The sequence below is a fragment of the Lindgomyces ingoldianus genome (assembly GCF_010093535.1).
Source record: "Lindgomyces ingoldianus strain ATCC 200398 unplaced genomic scaffold BDR25scaffold_4, whole genome shotgun sequence".
In the NCBI taxonomy this organism is placed as follows: domain Eukaryota; kingdom Fungi; phylum Ascomycota; class Dothideomycetes; order Pleosporales; family Lindgomycetaceae; genus Lindgomyces; species Lindgomyces ingoldianus.
In genome coordinates, this window is record NW_022985165.1 from 533,199 (window position 1) to 551,119 (window position 17,921).

The following is a 17,921-nucleotide window of genomic DNA, read 5'->3' on the forward strand; positions in this document are numbered from 1 at the left end:
CTCGAGGACGGTGCACGATGCCAAGGGAATGAGGGGGCGGTAGGCGGTGACAGTCCTGGGCGTCAGCCGCAACTGCCCTTTCAGGAGTTCGAAGGAAACCACGCAACAAACGGCCTGCCCATCGCCATCGCATCGCATCCGCAACGTCATCCTCCCGCGCACTCGCTCGTCTTCCCCCAGATGCGCCGACGAAGCCAGCTGAAACCTGGATACTACGCGCGCGCTCACCAGCACTGCCACAGCTAGCGGCGCAACAGCTAGCGGCGCAACAGCACCCTCTAGGTAGGCCTGCGGTGGGCTTCGTCCACTCCGATCCGACAGCCAGGAGAGCTGCATCATGGGCCTCATTAGGAAGAAGACGGCGTCGCGGGGCACTGAGGGCGGTGTCAAGTACGTCTGCGATGTTTGCCTCTCAGACATCACTTCCACGGCAAGTTCCGACAGTCTGCCCAGTTGCCCCTCGATCTCCACCCTCCATGTATCCCCCGCTAGGATGCTAACACATGTCAATAGGTCCGCATACGGTGCGCCAGCAACGCCTGTCACGAGTATGACCTCTGTGTGCCCTGCTTTTCTGACGGTAAATGCTCCCGCGAGCACGATCCGCGGACCCACCACTACCAGGTCATTGAGCAACACTCTATCCCCATATTCACCGACGACTGGGGGGCTGATGAAGAGCTGGCGTTGCTGGAGGGCGCAGAAACTTATGGGCTTGGCTCCTGGGCCGACATAGCAGATCATATCGGTGGATTTAGGTCGAAAGACGAAGTCCGCCAACACTACATTGACACCTACATCAACAGCTCCAAATTCCCCCTCCCCGAACATGCCAGCCCAGATGACAAAGCTCTCAGCGAGCGGATACCGCGCGACATCTTCCAGGCTCGGAAGAAGCTACGGATAGAAGAGAGGAAGGAAGCTGCCAAAAATGCCCCACCCGCGACACCAAAACAAAAGCCTACGGCTAGTGTACCCGCGTGCCATGAAGTCCAGGGGTATATGCCAGGGCGCTTAGAGTTCGAGACTGAGTACTTCAACGAAGCTGAGGAAGCCGTGCAACATATGCAATTCGAGCCTGGGGATGGCCTCAATCCACGCACCGGCGAAAGTGAGCCAGAAATGGAGTTGAAGATGACGGTTATGGACGTCTACAACTCCCGGCTAGATGCTCGAGTGGAACGGAAGAAGATCATATTCGAACATAGGCTCCTCGAGTATCGGAAGAATGCGGCGGCTGACAAGAAACGGACGAAAGAAGAGAGAGACGTGCTCAACAAAGCTAAGCCATTTGCGCGAATGATGAAACACGATGACTTCAAGACGTTCTGCGAAGGATTGGAGTACGAACACAACCTGAGGCAAGCCATTGGACAGCTTCAGGAATGGAGAAACAACCAAATAGGGGACCTTAAGTCAGGCGAAAAGTACGAGCAGGAGAAACAGCAGAGGCAATCCCGCGGTCCACCCATTGGCCAATTCGACCGATTAGCTACAAATAGGATCACTAAACCCACTCCCCCTTTCGAGACACCGTTAGCCACGACAGCGTTGACCGCACCAGAGCTCCCTCTACGGCTTCAACAGAACGGTGGTCTCTCCACGCCACCTCCAGATCGAGTGTTGATAAATGGCACCCCAAATGGCACCACAAATGGCGTTCTCACTCCCCAGCAAACGAAGACGAAATTCATCCCAAAACCATTACCAAACAGTGTCCCAATGAAGTTTGGAAAGGATGCCGCTGTAGACCTCCAGTTGCTCACTCCCGAGGAGCGCGAGCTTTGTAGTATACTTCGCATCATGCCAAAGCCTTACCTTGCAATCAAAGAGGCCATGGTTCGGGAGGCCATGAAGCAGGGCGGTGCGATCAAGAAGAAACTCGCCAAAGAGATTTGTAGGATTGACGTGAACAAAGGAGGTCAGCTGTTTGACTTTTTCGTTCATAATGGCTGGATAGGCAGGGCATGAGTCCTTGGGCAAGGGCAAGGATGTGGTTCCGGATTTAGAGTAAGCCGACGTTTGTGGTGTTGACTTGATACCCTGATGAGCCTTGATACTACTTGCTGAGTGCACGGGCTGTGGGATTCAGAGATATATTATAGAATACACAATTCCAAAATGTGTCGAGCCAAGTTAGGATGCTCAGAATGCCGTGTGATCAAGTCACATGACTCAAACGAAACCAATCGTGCGAGGTAAACTTCGTTTGTTGACGTCTGGGGCTCGTTGTTAACTCCCCGCCCGGACACACCACGCCGCGCTCACCGCTACAAACTTTGACTATCTACTGCAACTCGGTCGAGCACACATTGAGCCTCCGTCAGATTTGCTGCTCGCCCCCGCAACTCTTGCCAGCCAACCTGCCCAAAGCGAAGGCAGCCGTGCCCGCTCTGCATGGCAACAGTAATGCGGCAACAAAGCAATATGCCTGGCTTCTACACCCCCCCCCCGCCCAACAGTCGCCTAGGCTCTAGGTTAGACGTGTTTGCACCAGCGCCTCGATTTCCAGTTGCGACTGAAACCACGGCGCGGCAGGTGATAGACCTACATGCTCACGGGACGCGGAAGCGATGCCGACAGAGCAACGCTGACTACACGCTTGCGACCTCGCACTCTCAGGCTACAGATGTGTGGGCAGACAGCTCCCTCTCTCTCTCACGCTTCTCCAACACCAGGAGTCCGCCGCCGCTTGCGAACGATAGATATGAGCTTGCTGGCGGTATGGAAGGCCCGGATATGTTCGCACAGCACCCCGGCGACTACGACGACTACTTCCAGCTGGAGAAGCAGCGTGAAATGTGGTCTACGCCCACGAGTCCTCCATCTGAACTTGTCCGGCAGCAACTCGCCGCAGTTGATTCCTTCCAGTCTTCCCCGAACGGCACCAAACCGTGGGTCCTGAATCAGATCCTGAACATCGTAGGGGGCGTTGCGGGAAAGCTGGTGCAGTTCTGCTCCGTACCATTTCGAGGGTTTCAAGCTGGAGGAGGCCAAGCATACGTATTGAATTTACAAGGACCGCTCGCAGAGATGGGCGCTCGAGATCCGTTCATCAACAGCATAACTGGTCCTGTGCACACCCCGCTACCCGGACAGTACCCGGAAGACACCTACGGCGTCGTCTCAATAGAATCCCTCGAGAATGAGCGACCAAGGATGTCCAAGCGATTGCGCACGGGCGAGAAGTGGGTCGTGGTCGATAAGGATGGAGAGATGGACTCAAGACCGGGGACTCCACGCCTATCTGAGAGACGAGTACCAATACACACGAGATCCCCGTCACAAATCCCACGGCCGATGTCCAAGACCGCAGTGTTACATACAACTCCCAAACGCCCATCATTAGTCCCTGTCTCCCGGCGCTCGACTATGGACAGGAGATCACTCCAGGGAGCTTCTAAAATGCCATCCAAGGTATACACCACACCACGATCCTACAGCCGACAGGGCTATGGGTCGCCCGTCATGTTCCAGGTAGACGATCAAGTCAAAGGGAGCCCGCTTCCAAAAGAGAGCCAGCGACTGATCAACAAGGTGCGGCGAGAGGAGATGGAGGACGATGCTCGCATGCATAGAATGGGTTCTCAGATGACCCTCATGCTAAAGGAGGCCCGAGAAGCACTTGGCAGCAAGTTTGCTGTTGAGGACGTCGACATGGTGCAGGGGGAGATGGATGATGAGGGATTTTCCGAGGAATCATCGTGGTACAAGAAGTGAAGAAGTACGTTCCAAGGTTTAGGAGAGATCGCATGTGCCGTTGTCAAACCATGAAGGACTATATCTGCACTCCATTTTAACGCACTAATCTAAGCCTCCCACAGTTTCCCGTGGGTCTATCTTTCGTGTCCATTTGTACTTCATTTTTGTGGTCTTCGTCATGATGCCACCATTGCTCCAGCCGGCGTCAGGCGTCTCTCAGTGGGCGGAATACCCTCTTGGCTTCTAGCAGGACAGTCTACAGGTTCCCCAGCCCACGCTAGGTACATAAGGTAGTTCAGACGTTGCACATCCTGGGAAGGGTGCCAGAAATTCAGGAAATGAAGATGCGATTTTTCAATGTTAATTTGGTACGTGGTGGATGTTTCGAAACAGGGCCGACCAGACAGACGGACTATGGCATGTTCCCAGGCGCGGGGACGCTGGTGAATTGCACAGGATGGAAGTCATGCACGACTATCGATATCGGCGGGACAGTAGTACAGTTTGGGCAGCTCGCCACATGCGCACTGCCGACTGCCAAGCTGGATGCCGGCCCGATGACATGGCTCACTGGCTGGGCGACCCCTCTCCATCAAGCCAGCCTCCAGCTCTGGCTCAGGACGCACCACTGTGTCGTTCATGCAGCCTCGGCGGGACCGCCTGCAACCATGAATTGGGCGACTTTGCTTCCGTACAGCTTGTGCCTGAATAGCGTGTGTGCTGCGCGACATTTAACGCTCTCGCACCGCCCACACCTCCGCTCTGCTTCTGGTCGTCTATTGCCTTCAGTCCACTCCCTGCTTTCTGCTCTCCACAGTCCATGCTGCTGCGGCATTTTCGAGCCCCTCTCCCCTCCCCTTCTCAGATCCTGGTCCTGATAATGACTTGCAATATCACCAACACGCCGCTCTACACCGAGCCTCTTCCGCTCTACCAGCGCAACGACCCAGACACGGCATCCATCCACTCGGCAGCCCCGTCCTACGTCTCGGAGACGCCCACGTACACGTCTCGCCGCCCCAGTATCCCCACCTCATCCTCGCTTCTCCCACCACTTCCCGTGTCCTCCACCACAACCCCACACGAGCAAGCACGTGGCCTACCAGCACCCCGCTATGCACCCGGCTTCCAGTCCCGCGCCCATGGCTCCGTATCAGATATCGACTCGCTCAGCTTCAATATTGGTAGCTGGAGCAGTACGCGGACGAGTCACGCGAGCCGTCAATACCACGCTGTGGCTCGACGACGCGCAAACCAAGCTGCGAACACGACGGCCATTCTAAATTCCCTCAACGCCGTGCCTCCTCCCATGGCTTCTTCTTCCACGGGGGGCGAGGTTTCTCCCAGTGCGTCCTCCACGGCCATGAATACCTATCCCGTGCAAGTAGGCAGTTCAAACGAGCCCTTCAATCCTCTCGAAGATCCGTATCTTGTTGGAGAAGAGGCCGCTGGTAGAGCGAGAGCCCAGCGGGTATACCGCGAGATGTGTCTCCGCGGTGAAGAGACGGTCAAGTATGATAGCCGCAGCTGGGAATTCATGCTCGCTCAGATGGCCGACTGGGAGGAGAGGGGCAAGAGCTGGAGTTACTTCCGCGCCCGAGTTGGACAGACGAAGTTGCTTGGGCGGAGGTTGGGTTTGAGGACTTAGAGCTGATTACGAAGTGCGCTCGCGTCGAGGAATCAGAGCGAGCGTGCAACCCCCTGCGGTACCTGCGTCAGCCATTGGATATTACTAAGACCACCTGAGGTCTTTCCTATGCAATGACACCATGGCATGATTTATGACAGATGGGATTTGGCTAGCGTCCAGTAATGTTGTAATTTTCAATCTAGTACAACAGATCTCTCCGTGCAATAGATAGGGTAGGCCAATATTGAGTCTGGGTATTTCCTCATATTTCATTTCCTGGGCATGAGTTTGCTCGACGGTGGTGGACACATTTCCTTTTATTTCATACATTGGCTATGATGACTTCGCCTCTAAATGGAGTTTATATACATCTAGGTGGTGTTCTGTAGATCGCATGAACGGGGAACTATACATCGGTATTTGCGCATGCACTTGACCAGGTTCAATTCGAACTATTTCCACATTACCAACCTCATCTATTGCATTTGTCATTTATGCGCGCCACCTAGTTGGAATGAACCTCAATAAACAGAACTGCGAGTTTTCACCCCAAGCCCACTCTTTTGAGGATGCACTTGCGGGCATTGATGCGTGATCAGGATTTGTGGAGTGTTCACATGCAAAGCAACGGTCGTCACTATCCACAGTCTCAAGCTTTGCCACCGTTGAACGACTAAAAGCTTGCTACTGCGTCTTATTAGAACGCAGTTACATGAGTGGGAGGCTTGTGTTGGTGTGTGCTTAAAGTAGGCCTGTCCAGTAGTGGATTCAAGATCGACGCCTGTACCGAAAGCCTGTTGTTGTCTTTGAGAAATAATGTGATTTCAAGGCAGATATCAAGAATTATTCTCCACAGCCCTCCCACCTACGCATTCCCATCCAATTGCTGCTTCCAGTTCGCGGGACAGCTTCCCGTGCATTGCAACCCACTATCGCTGTTCATGTTACTGCAGAGAAATTTCGCAGTCCCTCCGTTCTTTGGTTTGATATCAATGCCACTAAACTTCAACCCTGTACAAGGGGCTGCACTGCTGCAGTGAATCCCTGCCGCCACATTATACCGACTCGTTCCTGTAATATTTTCCCACGTGATATCACTTATCTTCAACCGAGAACTATCACAATTTGAGTAGGAGTAGATGCAAGGGGAAATGTAGATAGGCTGATTTACGTCGCGGAAGTTGATGTTTCGGAATGTGACGTTTTTCACGTGGCCCTGACCAGGGTAGGTCTTTATCCACGCAGCGTTGGAAGAGTGGATAGCTGTGATGTCTTCGAAGACTACGTTGTCGACATAGTCAGGCGTTGTGGCTGGGTTCCCTAGAGATCCAATGCACATGGCGCCGGACTCATAGCAGGTGACGTTTTTCACATATATGTTACTGCTGTTGCCTTTGATGGATATGCAGTCCTGAATGTGCGAAGTAAGTAGTTAGGAGTGGTGAACTGATTAATACTGGAAGGGCAGAGTGGGTAAGCCTTACATCTCCACATGTCACGACCCAGTTCTTGATTGTGATGTCTTTTGAATTCCAAGTATCAGTTCCGTCGGTGTTCACAGTCGACCATTGCGAGTTCGATGTTGCATTCATGTCCAAGTTCGTCATCGTAACATTCTGCGAGTGCGCAACGAACGTATGCCTGTTCAAAGCATAAGCGCTCAAACGCCCAAATTCCTCCAACGGCTCAATCTCACCAGAACTGAGGCTGCCGCCAGGTTATCCCGTCAATAAAAACATTCTTGGCATTCCATAGCGTAAAGGAAATGGGGCGTCCGGCCTGGTTTCCATTATTCCGGTTCTGATCGTACCACTTCTGCCCATTGCCAAAGAAAAGGGCCTTTCCATGGCCCCGAATAGAGAAATTCGTTCCACCGAGCCGCCAGGCGGTCGAGCGCTGTGCGTACGTGACTGAAATACTGTTCTTCAGCCAGTACTGGATATCATCGTTCCAGGTAAGTTTCCCTTTAATGGAGATGTCGCAGTTCTCCAGATTCAGCACATCCATGACTTTGGCAATCGTGTAATCCCCTTCAACAATTTCGATCTGGCCGTTTTTGCCACATTGCTTGAAAGCATCCATGATAGCGGCGCTATCATCTTTTGACCCGCTGGGAGTCACGGTGCAGAGGGAGCCCGTCTGAGTCATGGCAGCAAAAGCTGCTGGTACACTGGAAATCAGCAGGAGCTGCACCACGCGGAAAAGCAGCATCTTGGTACACAGAGGTCTGAAAACAAGAGTTGGCCTGAACACACGGCCAAACCCGCAGCTGAAGCTTCAACGTATTCTTATGATAGCTTGATGAGGGACATGGCTTCCCCCCACGGTGCTTGGCTTTCATTTCGCGGATGTTCTACCAGGTGTTTAAGTATTAGTCTGTATTGCTAGAGGGCCAATGGGATGGAAACAGAGAAACGTGTCGATTGAGATTGGTGCAACCAGATAGTTCCGTTGCTTGGTTCGGCACATGGGCGTGTGCATAACCGGTTGCTATTTAGGAGGGCAACTTAGCCGTGCGCAGAGATTGAGGATCCAGGGCTGAAAACAAGGAGTATATGACAAGCACCGGCAATCCGTGAGGATGTGTGGTGGACGAGGGAAATGGTCGAGAAGTGATCACGTTTGCAGGTGTTGCACTAGGACGGAGAAGCTAGAGCTAGAGCTTTACCCAGGTATATAGGTTGATTGAGGACGGAAGTGAAGTCAAGATAGTGCTTAGAGTTCAGATATATGTGCTGACTAAGCGAAATCAAAACAATTGCCCTCGTCTAGTCGCGGCTTCCCCACGACGTCTACGCAGCCATTGACCCGTCCATGGGCCGCAGATAGCACTAAACACCCATAGCGAAGGCCGTCCAGATGCGTGCCGTTATACTGCGACCCTCAGTCGTCCGCTCCCGTCTCTGCCTTCGACCACCTCACATCCTCCCCAGATACACCTCAACAGCCTCGACGGTCTCGGAAGCCACCACAAATGGCCGCTCCCTTTTGACCCGCACCAAGAACCTCGTTCTCGGCACGTCCATAGCGCTCGCTCTTTCCTTCGGATACCTCTACATCACCGACACGCGCGCTAGCATCCATCAGTGGTTCGTTGTGCCTGTCCTTCGGCTGGCCTATCCGGACGGCGAGGACGCCCACCATGCCGGCACGGCCGCCCTCAAGACGCTCCACAGCTTCGGTATCCACCCTAGGGAGCGTGGCAGCCCGGACGCGGCGGGCGATCTGGAAGTCGACGTCTTGGGCCACAGGCTGAGCAACCCCATTGGCACGTCGGCCGGCATCGACAAGGGCGCCGAGGTGCCCACGCCGCTGTTCGCCCTCGGCCCCGGAATCGTCGAAGTGGGAGGCGTCACGCCGCTGCCCCAGGCCGGGAATCCCAGGCCGCGTGTGTTCCGGATGCCGTCGCAGAATGCCCTCATCAATCGATATGGCTTCAACTCGGAGGGCGCCGAGGTGGTGGCCATGCGGCTGCGCCAGCGACTGAGAGAGTTTGCATACCACAAGGGCCTTGGCATTAACGAAGAAGCCGAGCGCATCGTTCTGGATGGAGAAGCCGGTGTTCCCCCAGGCTCCTTAGTACCCGGCCGTCTCCTCGCTGTGCAGATCACTAAGAATAAGGACACTCCCGAGCAGGACAGCGAAGCCGTCTCTCGAGACTATGCCTTCTGCGTCAAACACCTGGCAAAGTACGCCGACATAATCGTCGTCAATGTCTCTAGCCCCAACACTCCTGGCCTCCGGTCGCTGCAGAATGTCGAACCCCTAACCCACCTCCTGACGAGCGTCGTTCAAGCCGTGAAGCAAGTTGATCGGAAGACGAAGCCAGCAATCATGGTCAAGGTCAGCCCCGACGAAGACTCAGAGGAGCAAGTATCTGGCATTTGTGAAGCCGTATGGAGCTCGGGTGTCGACGGCGTTATTGTGGGCAACACGACGAAGAGGAGACCGAATCCTATACCAAAAGGCTTCGTCATGCCAGAGAAAGAAGCGAGCCTCCTCCTGGAACAAGGAGGATATTCTGGGCCACAAATGTTCGACAGGACCCGTGCCCTTGTCAGGCGGTATCGAAAAACACTAGATGATGGCCCAAAGCAACTTCTGCTATCCGCAGTATCGGGCCAAGACAAGCAAATCCCTGGGCCGCCGGTAGGTGATTCCGTGGAAAGCTCTATCAAAGAGAAGCCGGAACCAACCAAGAAACAGATCGAAGATGCCTTAAGCTCAGCTACATCCACACTGCGGAGTGACTGGACAGAAACCCCGGGCGAATCAACCCCGCAGTCTTCCAATATAGATAATATGAGTGTGTCTGATCCATTGCTGTCCCATTCATCCCTCTCAAATCCTCCTCCCACTCCTCTGCCCTCGCCCCAACGCAAAGTGCTCTTTGCCACTGGAGGCATCACAAATGGGAGACAGGCTCGTGAGATTTTAGACGCAGGCGCAAGCGTCGCTATGGTCTATACGGCGCTGATATACGGCGGCGTGGGCACAATAAGCAGGATCAAGGAGGAAATGAGGGAGGTTGTGTAGAGGAAACAATTGTCTCCCACAGTTGTGTAGACCATTGTATAAGCTATAAAAGTATATAGATTTCCATAGATGTTGAATTTTGACCCAAATGTGTATCAATCTAACATCTCTTTGATTACACGCAGCTGTTTCAGCAATCTGTTATGTGACGATGACAAGTTAAAGTTGCTCATCATAGACCCATATTCAAGCAATTACTTGACGTAACCCCCCGCCTCCTGTGGCCCGCACTACCTCTGTCACCTCCGCCCTCTTACCCAAGTAGGCATCGAGCAGTTGCCGATCTACTTGCATATATTCTTGTATACTAGAGAAGCTTCCGCATTCGACCACCTCCAGTGGCGACAACCCACTTATTCCCATAGTGAGCTTCGGCATCTCCCATCGCATCTGCAGCATTGCTCTTTCACGTAAATTGGCTCCGTCTTCCAGCAGCACTCTTACATCTACCGTATACTCAAAATACACGGCGAAGGCAGCGGCGTCGCTCCGAAATCGCACTTCGTATTGATGGCATCAGTCCCTAGAAATGGCAGACCGAAGTAGCTAGTAGATCTGCTACCAATCTTGGTCACAAAAACTTGTCTCGCGAATATCGTCATATGTGCACCAGTCATGAAAAACGGTATTATTGGTGCGGGGGAAAGATATGAAAAGGATATTTACCGACGAGTGTCTTAACAGGAGATTAATAGTACGATAGACTCGAATATCCAGTCCCATCCATAGGACCTCACTAGTAGCACTCCCTCGTCCCAATTTATCAGTTGCATACTGTACAGAGGCTTTGTGATGGATGAACAGGTCCGTCCAGATGAAAGTATTGCAGCTAAAACTATAGAGAAGAGGGGTGCCAGCCGTGAACGGATCCCAGTTTCAGTCAACCTCTCCGCCATTTTGCATCAGCTATAACGCAATATCGGTGCCCTTGTAGAAGTCCTGGGCACAAAAAAGAGGCATATTGAAGCTTACCCCCACCTAGATCCATAGGCCAATTGAGGACCGTTCCAAAAGCGAAGGGAGACCAACTCCTGGTCCGCAGAAACGACAGCAGCGTGGAGAGGAGTCACGCCGTTTATCCCTATCCGTTGCCCTAAACCGTCGAATCAACCAGAAGCAGATACCCTATTCCTGCTAGGTCCCTAATACCTACGGTTCAGTGTAGAAGCTCACCGAAGAATGGCCACGTGCTTGCGCCTCTATCCCTAAGGGATTTCATAGTTCCTAGCAAAATTACCCTCTCAGCTCTCCAGTGACAGGCAACAAGAGCATGGATAGGAAATTTATACAAAGGCAAAAGCTGCAAACTCAGGATCGCAGGATGGGTAGCGTTTTCATACCGTCAAATGCGTCCGTCTCTCAAGCCAACATGAGAAGCTCTAGCAGATTTGAATGTTGAGACGTTGTCGGATACCTGAGCCCCCGTAGTTCGTGTATGAGCGACCGATGTCTTGGGGTGTTTCCAGAGTGCTTCGGTCTGTGGGTAACATAATCTCTTCTACACCTCTGCAAGGGCTTAACGGTTAGTTCCAGTCTAGAATCGTCGAACCACAAAGGTTCGTCCTCTCCCATAGCTTGTTCAAGTTATGGGGGTTAGAATCTTCTTCAAAGAGATATCTCCATCAGATCGTGTGAAATCCGTTAGGAGGCAATCTAGAGGAGTACCGTAAGGTTCATGATTACTCTGTTGCTCGTCACCTTGATACCGGATCCAATCGCTTAACGCAGGGTTGCTTCTCATAACAACGGCTGGCTTAGCGGCTTATCGATATGCCCTCATCCAGAATCGCATCAAGACAAGGTGCTGCTTTCTTCACTCTCGACCCTCTCTACGAGAACATGGTGAGTCCAGTACCAAAAAGCGTGCCCATGAGCCTGCCCATGTATCTGAGTAGCAATACTGTAGAGGTTGCAACGTTGTGTCGATACGGAACCAACACTCCCCCCCGCCTGCGACGACAACAGGGATGAACCTCCCTTCAACGAATCCAATCTAGACAATGACAACTCTTGCGACTCCGCCGACTTCAGCTACCACATGCATGTGTTGTTTGGTGGGCGAAGCATCCATAGCCTCGTATTATATGAGGCTGAAACCTGCAGTTTAATGAGCAGAAGAGCAAAACGGGATACTAAAAGTCGAACCCCATGTGGAGACGGGCACGCTCAGGCCAACTTGGCCGAACACGTGTGTAGCACCAGCACTTTCAGTGCATGTCAAAACAGTGACAAGCGTGTGGGGCTAACTCCCTTTCAGGAAGCCCTCTAGTGCACTCTTTCAGCAACAGCTATCTTGAGACAGCGGTGTTGCTCGTGTACGAAATGACCAGGTAAAACAGGAGGAGAGAGTCCGTAGGATCAAGATAGAATAACGATGAGTGAACTCCATAGCCAGCGGTATAAAGGCGTCCAAAGAACTTCATTGCCTTTCACCAACCCGAACGAGCACTCCTTTGATCCAAGCAGCGCAATTCTTTTCTTCTGAAGCTTCTCGATTACCTTCTCTCCTACATTCTTTACTCTCTCAATCACGGCCATGTCCAAAGTTGCGACTCTCTCCACTCTAGCATTGCTGGTTCAGTCTACCATGGCTAGGCTTATATTTCGCTCAAGCCCCGATTTCGGTTCATGCTTCAATCCTACTATAGAATACGTCAAAGACCAAGACGGTATACCCGGTTACGGATACAAGCCAGCAAATGCAAAAGATTTCGCCCACGGCGCGAGCCCAGACGTTGAGGCCATCACGGAATTCATTTGCAGCAACCTCCAGAACGTATGCAGAGCGCCAGCCACATCCTACGACCTCTGCAAAGTCGCCGCATCCAATACCCAAGGGAAGAAAGAAAAGGACGCGGCTGATGCATTCAATATCGTAATCACATCGGCCACTCCTCCAACTTCTTCATCTTCTTCGGCTGCTCCCTCAGAGACTCCCAACCCTACAGTCGAGCCAAAAGTCAACATCAAATTCTCAAAAGAAACTGTCGCTCTCCCTGGGCATATCGATCCTAAATGGTGGTTCGACAACTACTTCACCGCTACAGGTATTCCTGCTCTTTGCGACGAGACTGCGCACAGAATGCCGGACAACAACTTCTTAACCTTTTCTTGCGAAGGGGCAGACAATGGTACCGTACCCATGATGAAGGCTATTCTTAATAGCGTGGTCGACGCTACCATCGACAACACCACCGCCAAAGATGAAGAACGCATTTTCAAACATGACGACTTGATGTGCCATGGCGAGGAAAAATGTGTGAAATTCCTGCCAGTCACTATATTTCCTCAATCAGTACACGTTGCGGTCGCAATTGATATTCCAAACACCGGCGGGGCTCTGTCTGGCAATATGAGGTACACCATCTCAAAGTCCTCCTCTGATAATTGCAAGCTTTGTTCCTTTCTCTCTGCTGGCGGAGGAGGCACGGCTGCCTCGGCTAAGATTGTGGAAGTTTTGAAGGATACTTCCAAGTTTATTTCTCCCGGCTTCGGGATTGGGTCAGCAATCGTAACCTTGACGTGCCTGTCACAATGCTAGGTCTAATACGCTTTCCACATCCTCTTGCTGTTTAGTTCTTACTTTCAAGGGTTCCAACTTTTCATTTTGCGTTCTTCCCAGTTCGTAGTTTTTGACCGTAAATACTTCTTTCCTATATGCCATGTTCCTGTCCAGTTTAGTCTTGCCTATATGCTCGGCACGTTAGCTTTGCTCTTCACATTATTATCTCGTCCCTATCGCTATAGCGGTAATTGTGTCTCGTTAAATCTGAATATTTGTGACTCAGGATGAACAGCTATCAGGCACGGGCAGCGGTATAAGATACCAACAGTGCATGGCCTCGCATGCCAATGACGGCAAAGTGAGCCTAGCGAGTGAGGCTGCGGGTGTTGGGTGGCCTGGATGTCAGCGGTAGAAACGCTTCGGAGCAAATTGCAGCCTTCTTCTCCTCTCAGTCACGTCATGTCGGAAAATGCAATGCCAAAGCTATCGCAACAACGAAAAGCCATGCGTGTGCGCCTAGAGCCACCGAGACTGACTCAAGACCTAACCTACTATTTCATTTTAGCGCAAATATTTAGGCATAGTATTAACTACTAATGCTACTGTGCTGAATCAAACTATGGCCACCTTCCTAGAAGGCCTCCAAAGCCGCCTCACAGAAGACAAACATTAGATAGATAACATAACAGTTCTTCTTGCCCCTGTACTCTTAAGAGGATCTACCACCCATTTGTTTAGAGATTACTTTTGTATCTACACATACTTTTGTTATGTAAACAATTGAAATGACTTTAACTGCTACAGATCTAAACCTATCTTCTATTAGAAAAATAGAATCTTAGAGTAACTTAGATTAGCTATAAGTATATTTATAGTAAAAACAGAAATAGATGATGCTTAAATAGTATTTATTTTTAATAACTAAACTTTAACCTCTTCTAATAATAAAAACTAACGTATTCTATTACCAAGCTAGCTAAATTACTAAGCTAACTAAAATCTCTTAGTATAACTAACACTGTGTACAAAACAACAATTTTATTAATAACTAACTTTTAAACTTATAAATAATATGCTTATATCTAATTCTAATGCTTCTTTGCATGTACAAGTGTTGTATCTAGTCTTCTTGCAGTTCCTACAGCGCTATACACCTAGCAGGGCAAATCTAACATGTTTGCTACTACAAATCTTAGACAACTAAGATGCTGCTTGTAATTCTATAGATATGTACAACGCTTTTATTCTATACTTTATTATTTTAATATATAGAATTTACTTTCTTTATACTTTTTATAACGTACACTACAGACGAGTTACTTACACACCTAAGTAACATACTACAGCTATGTATAAAGTCTTCTAAAAAATAATAAATAACTAACATACTAGATAACTCTTATAAACTAATTTTATAGCTAACTTATAAAAGCTAAATAATAATAAAAAGTAAGTAATTATTAAGCATGTACTTAAGCTATATACATAATAATTTCTTTTTAGCTAGTAGCTATAGCTAATATAGCTAATTATTTACACGCTAAGTGTAATCTAGGCTATGTTAGCATAAACTAGTTTAGTATATGTCGCGTATACTAAAAGCCTTAGCTAGGGCTTAGAGCCTAGTGTATAGCTTAGGATCTAGAGATAGTTTGTTCTAAAGCTTAGTATATATAAGAAGAGCCTTTAACTCTTTTAGATAGCAAAGTTACTTTATCTAATCTTTTAAACAGCTATTGCTAAGCTATTTTATCCTCTATAGTTATAATTCTAGCGCTTTAAGAACCTAGAAAAAAATTTTTTATATAACTATAGTGTTAGTAATAGCTGTTTAGAAGCTTTAATTCTTTTTTTAACTTATTTTTATTATCTTTAACACTTATGTTATAGCTAATTATAGAGCTTACTTAAGCAAGTAGGTGTAATAAGGTAGGCGCCCCGCCTGCCAAGCCGATACTATACGACATTCCCTACTATACTAAAAGGTATGCACGAGAATACTTAAGCTAAGTATTCTCGCATAGTATAATATATATATAGGTAATGCTAGAGTAAGCACTAGCACTAGCGGTTGTCTCTAGCCTAGCCTAAACCTCTATAAGCAAGAGAAGGCCACGTAGTTAACTGTGCCGACCTTGTTACAATAGGCTTTCTACACAACATAACTTTAGATAATTTAGAAATAGGTTAATGCAACTATTACACTAGAGCTTCTTAGACTTATAAGAATATAGCTTATATTAAAAAACTAGTTAACCTTATAAGCACTAGTCTAAGCCTTAAAATAAAAGCTAGCACTAGTAGACATAAGCATAAAGAATTTTATATAAGTAAAGTATAAAGCTTACTTTACTAAGGTAAAGCATAGCACTATAACTCTAAAAGCTTAGTACTAGCAGTAGCACTTCTTATATACTAAGGAAAGAACTTATAAGATTTTTAATATAAAAGGCTAGCTAGCTACATAAGACTTTTTAAACGCTCTAGCTCTAAAGCTTACACTAGACTAAGCTTACTCTATACACTAGAGAGTTATAAAGGCTAGCGTATTTAGTAAGAAACTTTTAACGTACTTTATAGGCAAGTTGCTTACACACCTAATTTACTTACTTTTACTAAGACTCTACACTACTTTTTTTACACTAATGTATTTCTAACAATACTACTTAGACGTGTTAAAGAAATGTTAAATGCAGCTTACACTCTAGGCTTTTAAATAAAATATAATACTTTTTAAGTAACATGCTGCAGCTATCTATAAAGTCTTTTAAAATATAACGTACTTTATAGGCAAGTTGCTTACACACCTAAGTTGCTTACTTTTGCTAAGACCCTACTACACTACTTTTTTTTACACTAATGCATTTCTAACAACACTACTTAAATATGTTAAAGAAATGTTAGATATAGCTTACACTTTAAGCTTTTAAATAAAATATAACACTTTTTAACTAACATACTGCAGCTATTTATAAAGTCTTTTAAAAGATAATAAGTAACTAACACACTAGATAACCTTTTTAAGCTAATTATATAGCTAACTTATAAAAGCTAAATAATAATAAAAAGTAGGTAATTATTTAGCATATACTTAAGCTAGATGTGTAAGGATTTCCCTCCTAGCTAGTAGCTATAGCTAATATAGCTAATTCTTTACACACTAAGCATAATATAGGCTATATTAGCATAAACTAGCTTAATATATTTATTAAGTGTTACTTAGAGCTTAAAGTAAAGTTTAAGTTTAAGTATAACTATAAAAAAGCTTTTTATAAGAATTCTATAGTAATTTAAAGCTAGTTTAACTTTATAAAGAATATTAAAGCTAAGTATAGTATCTAAAATAATAACACATATAACTTTAATAAAATAAAGTTTATAATAAGCTAGATATTTACTAGAGTAGTTATTATAAGTTTAGAGAGATAAAGACAGCTAAAAGTAGTTTAGCTAGGTAACTAGAAGTAGACAACAGCTATTTAAGGCATTAATACTAAAAAGTAAGCTATTCTACTTTTTATTATTTTTTAGAGTAGTAACTACTTTTTAAACTAGTATAAAAAAAATCTACTTTAAAATTAAGTTATTATAATCTCTAAGCGCAGCTAGACTACTAATTAGCTTAGTCTAGACTAGTTAAAGCACTTTAATGTGCATATAAAAAAGCATACTGTTAGCAGCTACTATCTACTAGTTATTAATAGCTATAAGAGCTAAAACTTACTTTATTTCTAGTAATACTATAAAGATAATAAAATTATTACTATTTATATACTTTTTTACTTATTACACTTTTTATAGCTATTTAATGTAGGTTGTTTTACTTTTTTTAAAAAAGTGTATAAGCACTAAGCTAAAAACCTTATATGCAACTAAATTACTTATATTATAAAAATAAAGTTCCTACTATGCTTTAAAGCAGCCTATAATGCTATAATTACTTTTAGTAATATCTAAGAAGAGTTTTAAAGCGCTAAATTAGTTTCTTTTAACTTATAATAAGTTATAATAGGCCTTAATATAAAGTTGCGCACTCTATTACTACTACTACCTATATATAATAAGCCCTAGTAGTTATAAACTCTAAGTAATACTTTAAAACTTAAGTTATAATTAATACTTATAAAAATAAAGATTTAAAAGCATATAAATAGTTTACTAACTTTTATAATTAAAGTGTTTAAAAAGGTTTTAAAGGGGGCAGCAATAATTGCGCATAAGCTAGTGTTAGTATAATAGAAAATTACTAAGCTTTAAGCAGCTAATAAAGCTACTATATAACATAAATTACATAAAAAAAAGTAGATTAAAGTAGAAAAAACCTTAATAATTTAAAAAGGCCTATGCTTAACAGCTTTAAAGGAGTTTAGGGCGCGCAGTAACAGGAAGAAGGCAAAAAAGCAGGTGTAAGCTAAAGTAGGTAAGCTATTCTAAAGGCGCTACAGACAGTGCAATTAGACTAGGCATAACGCGCAAATGTGTAAGCAAGAAGTAGAAGTAGTATCTAAATAATATTCTAGGCTGTACTGTACTATATAGTGCCAGAGC

The 17,921-nt window shown here is 46.8% G+C and overlaps 6 protein-coding genes across 6 annotated transcripts; 5 read left to right on the forward strand and 1 right to left on the reverse strand.

The window, feature by feature from the left end:
• Positions 1-103: 103 nt before the first annotated feature.
• Positions 104-2,119, forward strand: BDR25DRAFT_300733 (transcriptional adaptor 2). The gene is made up of 2 exons (XM_033689428.1): positions 104-430; positions 514-2,119. The coding sequence occupies exons 1-2, from the start codon at positions 338-340 to the stop codon at positions 1,969-1,971; spliced, it is 1,551 nt and encodes a 516-aa protein (XP_033552575.1). The 5' UTR covers positions 104-337; the 3' UTR covers positions 1,972-2,119.
• A 242-nt stretch (positions 2,120-2,361) lies between these two features.
• Positions 2,362-4,033, forward strand: BDR25DRAFT_300734 (uncharacterized protein). The gene has a single exon (XM_033689429.1). The coding sequence runs from the start codon at positions 2,428-2,430 to the stop codon at positions 3,718-3,720; it is 1,293 nt and encodes a 430-aa protein (XP_033552576.1). The 5' UTR covers positions 2,362-2,427; the 3' UTR covers positions 3,721-4,033.
• Positions 4,034-4,309: 276 nt separating this feature from the next.
• BDR25DRAFT_300735 (uncharacterized protein) lies at positions 4,310-5,792 on the forward strand. The gene has a single exon (XM_033689430.1). It carries the CDS (start codon positions 4,523-4,525, stop codon positions 5,348-5,350), a length of 828 nt encoding a protein of 275 aa, XP_033552577.1. The 5' UTR covers positions 4,310-4,522; the 3' UTR covers positions 5,351-5,792.
• A 405-nt stretch (positions 5,793-6,197) lies between these two features.
• Positions 6,198-7,480, reverse strand: BDR25DRAFT_212607 (pectin lyase-like protein; the record flags this gene model as incomplete). Its single annotated transcript, XM_033684722.1, has 3 exons — positions 6,198-6,743; positions 6,817-6,973; positions 7,029-7,480. The coding sequence occupies 3 exons, from the start codon at positions 7,478-7,480 to the stop codon at positions 6,198-6,200; spliced, it is 1,155 nt and encodes a 384-aa protein (XP_033552578.1).
• A 647-nt stretch (positions 7,481-8,127) lies between these two features.
• On the forward strand, positions 8,128-9,951 carry BDR25DRAFT_300736 (FMN-linked oxidoreductase). Its single transcript, XM_033689431.1, has one exon. It carries the CDS (start codon positions 8,192-8,194, stop codon positions 9,866-9,868), a length of 1,677 nt encoding a protein of 558 aa, XP_033552579.1. The 5' UTR covers positions 8,128-8,191; the 3' UTR covers positions 9,869-9,951.
• A 2,453-nt stretch (positions 9,952-12,404) lies between these two features.
• Positions 12,405-13,409, forward strand: BDR25DRAFT_379239 (uncharacterized protein; the record flags this gene model as incomplete). The annotated part of the gene is made up of 1 exon (XM_033697595.1): positions 12,405-13,409. One exon carries the CDS (start codon positions 12,405-12,407, stop codon positions 13,407-13,409), a length of 1,005 nt encoding a protein of 334 aa, XP_033552580.1.
• Positions 13,410-17,921: the final 4,512 nt, after the last annotated feature.

Coding starts and splice junctions, on each gene's coding strand:
- BDR25DRAFT_300735 (XM_033689430.1), top strand. CDS start 4,523: ATGCTGCTGCGGCATTTTCGAGCCCCTCTCCCCTCCCCTTCTCAGATC.
- BDR25DRAFT_300733 (XM_033689428.1), top strand. CDS start 338: ATGGGCCTCATTAGGAAGAAGACGGCGTCGCGGGGCACTGAGGGCGGT. Junction 431..513: donor TCTCAGACATCACTTCCACG/GCAAGTTCCGAC, acceptor ACATGTCAATAG/GTCCGCATACGGTGCGCCAG.
- BDR25DRAFT_300736 (XM_033689431.1), top strand. CDS start 8,192: ATGCGTGCCGTTATACTGCGACCCTCAGTCGTCCGCTCCCGTCTCTGC.
- BDR25DRAFT_300734 (XM_033689429.1), top strand. CDS start 2,428: ATGCCTGGCTTCTACACCCCCCCCCCGCCCAACAGTCGCCTAGGCTCT.